We start from the raw sequence: 12104 nt of genomic DNA on the forward strand, positions 1-12104 counted from the left end.
TTAGCTAGATAAGGTAACTGTAGGATTTCTGCCATACAGTCCAAAAGTAACCAGCTAACTTAACTGGATATTGGTATTTCTCCAGCTAAACTAGTTAGATACTGTTTCAGCCCTGACATCCAGCTAACATTTTAAAAAGATAACTAGATAGATGCCAATTGCTGAGTGAGGCTGGAAATTCAAACAGTGCCATTTGTCCATCTAAGAGTGAACTTAGCTGAACAAATGGTGTAATATGGACCTCATAGGCATATTACCCCATTATTGCATACTGCAGCATTGCTGTTTACATATTTAAATGCTCAATGTGCTACTGTTTACATATTTGTCTATAAATTTGTTAATGAACCTCAATGTTTACTTGTTACTGTATTTCAAATCCTACCAAATTTATCCTGTACATTATCTTAGTACCCTATCAAACTTAAGCCACTGTAACCTGCTTTGGGTGAACAATAGTTCAAAAAGTTGGTTATAAATATTCATACTCACACTACTAATAATGATGAAGAAAAATAAGTCAGCAAGTAATGATTATTTCAAGTATGTTCACATATAGCACTGTTCTCTTCTACAAGTACAGATAAACCAATTCAGTCCTAAATAAGGTTGCATAGATCCTGAATTTTAACTATTTAAATCTCTGACACATTTAAGGATCCACATTTGCCTGTGATGTCATTCCTTTACCATATTTTCAGGCTTATCAATTTTAATGCTAGCAGCTTGTTAAAAAAAAATCTCACAGCATATTAAATGGTAAGGAAGTTGACATGAAGTATGACTCTATACTGGAAGCAGATATTGTAGATATCACAAAATTGACATTATCTAAAATGGTATTTATTAAAGTTGCATAAAATATTATATCTCTTCTCTATAAACTGTGGGCTCTATTTTCAAATGAAGTTTGTCACAGCTAGTGAAATGCTTTGGAAAATAAGCCCCTGGACATTTAGTCCTCCACAAAGAATTCTGAATACAAAAATCACACCTAGAGATTTCACCTCTGAAGTCACTATATCCAACCATTCAGTTCAGTGGCAGTTACTGAAATATAAAAATTGTAGAGCTCTGACAAATCTTCAGAAATATCAGGGCAAATTAAATACTTGAAATCTGATTCAAAGAGAAGACTTACATCAGAATTAAATCTCAACTGGCAAATGTTGCAAGATGCAATTTGTTTCCTGCGATGTGGAAGAGGAACCCCAAATGTATGTTTTATTACAGCTTTCTGGATTGGGTCCATCTGCAATAGGAAAGGCAAAAAAAAAAAAAAAAAAGAAATAAGACTTTCCTGTTCCATTGGGATTGTATCTATTGCACAAGCAGCATCTTGCATAGATTGTTCACAGTAAGAAAGCACATCAATGTCACTAATAACTCATATGACAAATGCAGATCTATTATTACAGCAGTATAATACTACTTTGTTGGCAGGAAAGATTTAAAAACTCATATGCCCGGTGTGATAGAATACCTGATGCCTTCTAGGCCATCTTCTCAACAACTAAGACTTATAGTTACAGTATGCATCCATTCATTTCCAGATGCAATTTTACAACTAAGGGGTCTCAAGTAGATTAGCCACAGTTTGGTAGCAGAAGAATTTAAGAACTGTTTAGGAGATAAGATACCCACGAACACTAAATCTACATTTAAATGAAAACCATGAGAGTTTAGGAAATCTGCCTGGCACCCAAGTAAGTCTGCTCTGTTCTGCTCAAGTCACATGAGCTTCCTCAGTCCACAGGAAAAGTGAGGTGAGTTAAAGTCACTGGAGGAATTAAAATTGAGAGAATATGGAATCCTAGTGCCTGTGAATATTCAAAGTGAATGAGAGAAAGAGAAAGAATGAGGAAGGAGAAACTTTCTCTTCCTAACTTTTGAAATGTTCTTACACCAATCATATGAACCTTGCTCATCACTTATTTTCAACCATTCTTAATTTCAGGGCCATAATAAATGTTAATTAATTTTAGTCCAATTAGAAGTGAAAATATTAATCACATACCAGACTCTTCGTACTGTTGCAACAAAACTGGCCAGTTCATTGTCCAGTTCAGACTCTTCTGGCACTTAATTCTCAGAAATGAAGTCTACGCATGCCCAAATATAGGGGACAATTTTCAAAGAGTAAAAGGATGCTTGCCCATGGAAAAAAAGAATTTGAAAATTTCCGTGAGGAAAAGGAGCGCCACAGAGAGAGGCAGGGGCAGGGTTAGAGTGGACCTGGAAAAGTATCCATTTCATTTTTGAAATCCCCACATCTGCTTTACTCCACATTTTTCGAACCTGAAAAATACATGGAGTAAACCAAAGCACAGGTCGGCCACAGGATTTTCAAAAGGAAACTCCACGGGGACTTTTCATTTGAAAATTGACTTGTAGGCCCACAGGCACTAGCTACTTGCAGACCTATAAATCCTACTAAGAGTTTGAAAATTGCCCTTCTGATATATAAATTGGCCTTAAGCATATCTTCTAGCAGCACAAAACACATTCATAATAAAATGAAGTGGAATAAACAGATAAAGATGGTGCTTTAAAACACACAGTAAAATATATTGTGGCAATAATCAAAAGATTGAACATGGATAAATATGATTTGATTCCTCCCACATGTGCACATAAAAAGAAATAGTGCACATACATTTAGATGCAAAAAAAAGGGCAGAGTTAGGCTGGGGAGTGAAAGTATGCACAGAGATGTTGATTTTAAAAGCATTGCTCACGCAAAAATGCCCACATATATGTGTATGTGGGCCGTGTGCAAGCAGCGCAGATGTTAAAAGCAACAATTTTTGCGTGTGTGTGCAAGTGCCAAAAATAAGGGTTGGAAAAGAGGGGGGGGGGTGGGCGGGGCCTGGCCATTCTGGGGTGGGGTCAACACCTACATGCTTAACTCCATATTTTAAAATGGAGGAAAACTCCTCCCTGAGGAGTTTCCCTTTGAAAAGAAGCTTGCAGTTGTACTGGAACATCCCCATATGGTTTCAAAATTACTGTCTTGCTATAGTATGAAGTTTTGAAGTTTATATGATGTTACAATTTTATATAATATGTAGGAAAAAATTATCCAATAAATTGTATGAAAGAGAAAACAGCATATACTTACATTGGTCTTACAAACACAATGAAAATGTATGCTACAACTTTTTAATGTAGATGCAAGAATTATGAAAAAATAAACTGGAAACCTAACAGAACTAGCAAGCAGCAATAGATAATATTGGAATCACTGAGGCTTGAGGGGACAATCTCATCACAGAGTAAATATAGCAAATTACATTTTTTAAAGAAAAGACCACATATGCAAGAAAAGATAGGGGCTTGTACCTATAGACAATGGTCAATGCATCAATCCTTAATACCAACTTATTCACCCAACACCACTGTATTCCAGTGTACCGAACTGTTCAACAACAATATCAACAATCAAGTGGTACCACAAGTATAATTTAAACACCTCATGTATGTGCAAAACCAAATGTATGTAGGCCCCTTACTTTAAGGGTCTGTATTGTGCAACAGACTCTGTTATTGTATAGGGTCACCTTGCTTTAATTTAAATTATCCGTTTTTAGTTATTTTTTCTATTTTCTTTTATCATAAAATCAATTGTCACACAATCTCCGCAAATGTAAGGAGGACACAAATACTCATCTACTCCATGGTAGTTCACCCGACACAGCTGTGTTTCGGACGATGCCGTCCTGCTTCAGGGGGTGTCCTTCAAAATTTATTTTTGAGAGCGTCGTAAGGCAGCCTTTTGCAAATTCCACCGGGACTGCGGTGGATTATAAAGAAGAAGCAATACCAAGCAATACCAAGCAATACCAAGGAATTTGCAAAAGGCTGCCTTACGACGCTCTCAAAAATAAATTTTGAAGGACACCCCCTGAAGCAGGATGGCATCGTCCGAAACACAGCTGTGTCGGGTGAACTACCATGGAGTAGATGAGTATTTGTGTCCTCCTTACATTTGCGGAGATTGTGTGACAATTGATTTTATGATAAAAGAAAATAGAAAAAATAACTAAAAACGGATAATTTAAATTAAAGCAAGGTGACCCTATACAATAACAGAGTCTGTTGCACAATACAGACCCTTAAAGTAAGGGGCCTACATACATTTGGTTTTGCACATACATGAGGTGTTTAAATTATACTTGTCAATCCTTAATACCACATATCACATTTTGTAAATCTGGTCTTGAGCTAGATTATTAGAAAATCAGTTCTGTTTCTAGACAATAAGGGCCGGATTTTAAAAAGGTTACGCGCGTAAATCCTCCAGATTTACGCGCGTAACTGGCCTTGCAAAGGCAGATGCAAAAGATAAATCAAAAATGTTTTGGGGGGTGCAAAATTGTGCACCCCCCTGCGCGCGCTGACCCCAGGTTTTATCACTTGTGCATGCCTGCGTGCGCAAGTTATAAAATCGGGTGTACACGTGCGCGCACCGGGTAGCACGCGGACATGTACGCCCGCCCGCAACCTTTTAAATTCTTCCCCTAAAGTTTTAAGTCGATGTGGTACTTGTTAACACTTTCAGAAAAAGGATTATACTTATCTATCTTTCTATCTATCAATCTATATATTAAGGAGTGGACTCAGAGGGAACTTCCCTAACCTTACCATTCCTACCTTTTTCCCTCTCCTCCCCAACCCCTAACCTACCTAACTATCCCCTATTTTTTGTTTCCATAGTTACTGCTTCTACGGAGCAGAAGTATCTTCCATGCGCCAGCCGGCTGCAGCACGTGCTTCCCCGGGACAGCATCTAATGGTGCTGTCCTGGACCACCCCCGTCCCACCCCTCCCCACCCAAACCATGCTCCCAGCCAGCAATTCTTTAAGCCTGGCACATCGGCATGCATCGGTGGGTACTCGGGTGGCCAGGCCCTTTAGAAAATGTGCATAGTGCAAGCAGGAACCAGCCATGCGCGTAACCCTCAAAATTTATGCGCACAGGGCCTTTAAAATCCAGGCTTTAAAGAATTAGCTGAAGCAAATTTTCAGTATTTTAAAAGCAACTTAAAACTGCTTTATACAAGCCAAAATATGGCTACATCTTATATTCCACATGTCTGCAATGCAAAGAGAAAGAACACCGAGTTTTCAGAATAATGTTCCTTATGTTTTAATAGATGCTCATACATTTTAGATATGTAGTTACAAGGTATGGTATGGTGGGCACACTGTCTTCTGGCCTTTTGTGCCAGTCTGTATCCTTGCACATAGGGAATGTACAAGACAGCCAAGATTGAATTAACCAATAAGACTGATCAATTCATCCTCTTGCAGGGCAAAAATCATCTCTGTCTAAGCAGTTAGGGGAGTGGGAGCAGAAAGTATAGAACTAAAAGGTTTCAGTCATGCTTACTAGGGATGTGCAGACCAAAAGTTTAAGTTCATAAGTCCATAAGTTGAAAGGGGGGGGGGTCAATTTCGGTCAATATGGACATATGTACAATTCCATAAGTTGAGTCTATGTCCATACGTGCACCGATTCCCTAAATAAAAATTTAAACCCCTCACCCTCCTTAATCCCCCCCCAAGACTTACCAAAACTCCCCAAGCTGGCCAAAAGATCCATGAGGGTCCGGGAGCGGACGCGCGGGGAATCACATGACGTCGTGTCACTCCGACGTGACGCCGACGTCACGTGGTCCACCGCGCGTCCGCTCCCGGACCCAAACGGCACTTTTGGCCAGCTTGGGGGGGTCAGGAGGCCCCCCCAAGCTGGCCAAAAGTGCCGTTTGGGTCCAACGAGGGGTCCGGGAGCGGAACCGCGGTGGACCACGTGACGTCGGCGTGACATGACGTCACGTGATTCTCCGCGCGTCCACTCCCGGACCCTCACGGAACTTTTGGCCAGCTTGGGGAGTGTTGGTAAGTCTTGGGGGGGGGGATTAAGGAGGGTGAGGGGTTTAAATTTTTATTTAGGATCAACAATCGCGATTTCCAACGTATTCAACATAGCTATGTTGAATAAGTTGGAAATCCGATCGTTTTCGCCTCATCACTTTTTTAAGTTAAAAAAACAATTACGTTGCGTTTTACATATATGTTGAAAACGAATGCACACCCCTAATGCTTACTTCTTATTCATTGGGGATGATGGAAGAAGAGAGAAAAAGAGAGAGGAGAACATATGATTGTCTTTCTCTGCATTGAAAAGGCATTAATGTTCAGTAGCCAAGAGTGAAGTTTTGCCAATTAGCACCCCTGCTTAAAGTTTAAATTTGTGCTAATTCAAATCCTCTGTGGAAAAACTCTTGGTCAAGCAGTAAGGGGTTAATATACTAACCAGCGTTAGAACCAACATGGTAACATGACTTACCTGTCAGTGTTATCATTTGTGCTACATTCGTCATAAACGCCTAATGTACTAAACGAATGGTATGCAGAACACGGCAACATTACAATAGGCACATTAAAAATACCAAGGCCATGGCACTGCTACTGTGCTTGGTATACCAGGTTTCCTCCACCTAACTAGCCCAAAATGAAAGGGTCAGGAAGTGCAGGGACACCAGCCCTTCCCTACCCTCCAGCAATATATATGCCCCCAAGCAAAGTTCGGGTCTTCAAGTCCATGACATCCAGCGCCTTCCCACCCCACCATCAAGTTAAGATCATCCCCTCGGCCTGCAAAGCCCCCCCCCCCCTCCCAAGCAGAAACTGGACCTTTGGGGATGTGAAACCCTCACCAACCCTTCAGAACCTAACTTTTATGTCGGAAGACCCAATCCTCCCTCAATTCTTTGCCAGCAGGAGGATTCTCTCCCACCAGCCATGGTGCCAAATCTAAAATGAAATTACCGACACTCTGACCCGTAAATAGACTCCTTTCTGCCAACAAAGAAATGTTGTGGGGTGGCTTCCAACAAAGTAAATGGGGACCTGAGTTGGGTGACGACAGAAGGGGAACTTCCAACAAAATAAATGGGAGTCTGGGTGGGGTGTGGAGCCTTTTCTTCAGGCCAGAAAACATGATTTCTGCTTTCAGGATAGGGAGGGAGTGCAAGAATAAAGGCCTGGCTTCGGTTTTTCAGGGTAATGGGGGAGGTTTTGGTTGCCTGAGACCCGAGTTACTGAAGCCTGCTAAGACTACTAAAGATAACTATATACCTTCTTAGGCATAGCTAACTTCACCAGCTTTAATAGGCCACAATAACTCTCTTTTGTATTAATACTGCATAATGCATCCAGAATTAGTATCTAACAAAGTATATTATATATTTTTTTTCTTTTGAGCATTTGCACCTGCATTAATTCACTCAGTACATGGATATTATCACTAATGCCCATTTCTACATAGACCTCTAAGCTTCACAAGCCTTTTTGTTGCAAATGGTTTAAAATTGTTCCTTATGGGTGTCCATTATTTCTGGAGCTATAAATTAGCACTCAAATCAGTCATGTCAACATATCAAACATTTACAAACACAAAACGGATTACTTAAGATCCTGGTTCATTATCAACTTTAAAAAAATATGTGGCGTCAAGAAATAATGTATCCAACAGCTTAGGGGAAATTTGTTTGCTAAAGAAAAGGCTGTACTAATCAATCAAAGGAATACCTCTTTCAGCAGTAATAGAATTCATTAAATTACTTCCTCATTGCAGAAAAAAGAGACTCATTTTGGGGCCGCTGCAATACAGTGTGCTCACAGGAGCAGTGTTTAACCTGCTGTCAGACATGGGTTAAATAGGCGCTAATCCACCCCCTAATGTAATAGCGGGATTAACGCCTATTTAACCCGCTTCCAACAGGGAGTGAATGAGATAGCGCTCTTCACATGCAAATGCATGTGAATGAGGCTATTATTTATTCAATCACTCTGCATTCAAAAAAATACATGTGCGTCTCAGACGCACATTTATTGCTCAGATATTAACGCCTGCCTGGAGCAGGCGTTAATAGCTGAGCGCATGTAAAAGAAGTACAGAAAAGCAGAAAAAACTGCTTTTCTGTACTTCTTCAGTAAAAAAACAAACAAAAAAAAATAAAACCTCGGCAGACTGCCGATAACAGCGTCTGTTTTCATTACTGACAGACGGCCGGTTATGAAAACTGACGCCGAGTTTACCGACGTCGGTCTTCATAAATAGCAGCAGCCGCGGGGTTGCATTAGCAAGGAGACGTTAAGGTCGGGCAAGCGACCCTAGCGCCTCTTTGCTAGCGCAACCCCCTAAGTTGCTTATTGCATGGTGGCCCCCTTGCAGGTGCCATTCGTGCGTTAAGAAAGCAGGTGCTGAAAAGTCAGTGCCCGCTTTCCATGAAAATTATGGCATCGGCCCCTTTGTGTGTTATCGCTTGGGTAATAGCACCAAACACAATGGGCATTATTGTTACAAAAAAGGTAGATGTCTCAAGTGGAAGGTGAGAACATCTATCAAAAAGGCAAGAACAATTATCAAGTAAGTCTGTTGCCACTAATATTAACATTATTTTGGGGTGGGGCAAATATTTACATATATAAGATGCTTTATTTCAAACTTGTGAATGCAAGACATGTAAGCTGTTACCTGTGCATATTTACATCTGCTAATTATCTGGTGTAAGTCAGGATATAATTCTTTATAGGCAAATACTACTGGGTGAGGGGACTGGGTAAACTGGGGGTGTTCAGACTGAACAATCAGGGGAGTCTTGATGACCTAGAGACAGATTGCACAAACTGGTGAACTGGTAAAACTGGCAATTTCCTTCATGGACACTTATTATAAAATTTGATGAGTTACATGTGTAAAAGCTGGCAAGTGCAAAGGAAAATATGCGAGTTGAATTTCCTCATGTAAATGATTAAAATTAGGAGAACAAATGCACGCTTAAAGCAGATGTCCACCACTTATCCAGATAAGTCTTAAAAAGCACTACTTAGCTGGCAGAGTAAGATAGGCAGATAAGCAATTCAAATGCTAGTTATCCAGCTATTTTACTTATCTAGCTTTTCCTTTAATTATCCTGCTATCTTACTGAGAGGGCTATTTTTCAAATGGTATTAGGCCCTTATTGCGTTTGTTAGGGTCCTAACGCCTGCGATAATGTCATAACGCATGTGATAAATAACTCATCTCAAGATGTGTATGCACATTTTAAAAATGTAGTCAAGTGGGAACAGTTTATGAAAATGAGAGGTGCTTAACGTTGCATGTGATAACGTATAACACATGCTATCATGGGATTTAACTATACCTTTTTCCTGGCGTAATTCTGTGCATTATGGCCAAAATGTGATTTGCAATAGAGAGGGAGAGACAGAGAGAGAGAGAGAGAGAGAGAGAGAGAGAGAGCACCTCTGGGGAAGCACACAGACAACTTTTATACTACTGTAAAGAGGGGCCATTCTGAACTCGGGGTGAGATTTTGGTGGCCTAGGTTTTGAGGGACAGATAGACATCAGTGAAGATTTTATGTGATTTGGAGTGATGAAAGGTATATAAAGATGAGATTTGTACAATGTACTCTCGACCTAGCTGCTGTCTGTTATGACTGTCGACCGCGGCCGTCCGCAGCCAACCCAACTCATTCCATGTCATGCCTGGCTCTCCACTCCTGGTGAACTCGCGGCTGTGGCCAGTAGGGATGTGAATCGTTTTTCAACGATTAAAATTATCGTCCGATAATGTTTATATCGTCTTAAATCGTTATAGAACACGATACAATAGAAATTCTAACGATTTATCGTTAAAAATCGTTAAATCGTGTTAGTGCGCACTAACTCCCCGTTAGTGCGCACTAACTCGATTTAGTGCGCACTAACTGAAAATGATACAAATAAACACTTTCCAGGTCACTGAAGGTCAGTTAGGAATGAATATGTGTTCCTATTGGCTGGCTGCCCTCTTATCTATTGATATTACCAAGGTTACCACTGAGGTGATGGTTGGGGGGATGGGAAATGGAACTGGAAACTAACGAACACCAACAGAAAATGAAACAAAGTGTTCACACTTCCCAGGTCAGTAAAGGTCACTTAGGAATGAATATGTATGTATGTATTCCTATTGGCTGGCTGTGCTCTTATCTATTGATGTTACCAATATGGTTGGGGGGATGTGAAATGGAAACAGTTGGAAGCTTGACAAAAAAAGTAATGTAATGATCAGCACTCACGTGACTAGAACTTGTTTGTTTATTATTTTTGTTAGCAGGCACCTGAAATGCTAGTGCATGTTGAATTTGCCAATCACTGTGCATTTTAGAAAGGTGGTCCTGGCTGGAACTGTACACAGTTCAAATATATGTAATTGATTGTTGGTAAGTGTATTTTTTAAGTAGCCACACTGGCACCAGTATGTTTACTTTTCCTCCTACTTAACTCACTAGCTCAGCTTTGTAAGAAGGGCTTCTCTGCTTGTGTGTTGTTTTTGTTTGGTGTGAGGAGAGCAGAAACATCAGATCTTTATTCAATCTACTACAGTCATCTCTTACAGTGCCCTATCCCTATTAATACCATGAGTGTTGTGATCTTCCTGCACACAGTGCCCTAACCCTGATACCAGTCTGAGACAGCTCCCTCCCTGCATTACTAGTGAGAGACTGGCTTCACAGACAGGGGGGAGCTGCCTGACCCTCACTCCTGACTTCCCCCATGTCCCAGCTAGTGAATGGTGTGTGGGTGAGGGGGGGGGGGGGAGGATGGTGAAGTCTGAGACAGCTCCCTCCCTGCATTACTAGTGAGAGGCTGGCTTCACAGACAGGGGGGAGCTGCCTGACCCTCACTCCTGACTTCCCCCATGTCCCAGCTAGTCAATGGTGTGTGGGTGAGGGGGGGGGGGGGAGGATGGTGAAGTCTGAGACAGCTCCCTCCCTGCATTATTAGTGAGAGGCTGGCTTCACAGACAGGGGGGAGCTGCCTGACCCTCACTCCTGACTTCCCCCATGTCCCAGCTAGTGAATGGTGTGTGGGTGAGGGGGGGGGGGGAGGATGGTGAAGTCTGAGACAGCTCCCTCCCTGCATTACTAGTGAGAGGCTGGCTTCACAGACAGGGGGGAGCTGCCTGACCCTCACTCCTGACTTCCCCCATGTCCCAGCTAGTGAATGGTGTGTGGGTGAGGGGGGGGGGGGGAGGATGGTGAAGTCTGAGACAGCTCCCTCCCTGCATTACTAGTGAGAGGCTGGCTTCACAGACAGGGGGGAGCTGCCTGTCCCTCACTCCTGACTTCCCCCATGTCCCAGCTAGTGAATGGTGTGTGGGTGAGGGGGGGGGGGTGGATGGTGAAGTCTGAGACAGCTCCCTTCCTGCATTACTAGTGAGAGGCTGGCTTCACAGACAGGGGGGAGCTGCCTGACCCTCACTCCTGACTTCCCCCCATGTCCCAGCTAGTGAATGGTGTGTGGGTAAGGGGGGGGGGGAGGATGGTGAAGTCTGAGACAGCTCCCTCCCTGCATTACTAGTGAGAGGCTGGCTTCACAGACAGGGGGGAGCTGCCTGACCCTCACTCCTCCGGGCTATTGTGATCTTCCTGCACACAGTGCCCTATCCCTGATACCAGGGGTGTTGTGATCTTCCTGCATGCAGTGCCCTATCCCTATTAATACCAGGAGTGTTGTGATCTTCCTGCATGCAGTGCCCTATCCCTATTAATACCAGGAGTGTTGTGATCTTCCTGCATGCAGTGCCCTATCCCTGATATCGGGATGTGTGCAAGAAGATCACAACACCCCCGGTATCAGGAATAGGGCACTGTGTGCAGGAAGATCACAACACCCCCAGTATCAGGAATAGGGCACTGTGTGCAGGAAGATCACAACACCCCTGGTATTAGGGATAGGGCACTGTGTGCAGGAAGATCACAACACTCCTGGTATTAATAGGGATAGGGCACTGTGTGCAGGAAGATCACAATACTCCTGGTATCAGGGTTAGGGCACAAGTTCTAGTCACATTGACTGATCACATTACTTGTTTTGTCAAGCTACCAACTGTTTCCATTTCCCATCCCCCATATACTGTCAGTAGGAAACTTGGTAACATGAATAAATAAGAGGGCAGCCAATAGGAATACATATTCATTCCTAAACTGACCTTAACTGACCTGAAAAGTGTCAAATTGTATCATTTTCAGTTAGTGCGCACT

General features: G+C 42.2%; 1 protein-coding gene across 5 annotated transcripts in view; it reads right to left on the reverse strand.

Moving 5' to 3' along the window:
- ZNF385D (zinc finger protein 385D) overlaps positions 1–12104 on the reverse strand; it is a 931570-nt gene that overhangs the window by 397329 nt on the left and 522137 nt on the right. For all 5 annotated transcript variants that reach the window (XM_029589293.1, XM_029589289.1, XM_029589292.1 and 2 more), the window contains one exon: positions 1142–1252. In XM_029589293.1, coding sequence (XP_029445153.1) covers positions 1142–1252 — 111 coding nt within the window. The remainder of the gene's footprint in view (positions 1–1141; positions 1253–12104) is intronic.

Source organism: Rhinatrema bivittatum, chromosome 2 (assembly GCF_901001135.1).
Source record: "Rhinatrema bivittatum chromosome 2, aRhiBiv1.1, whole genome shotgun sequence".
Classification (NCBI taxonomy): domain Eukaryota; kingdom Metazoa; phylum Chordata; class Amphibia; order Gymnophiona; family Rhinatrematidae; genus Rhinatrema; species Rhinatrema bivittatum.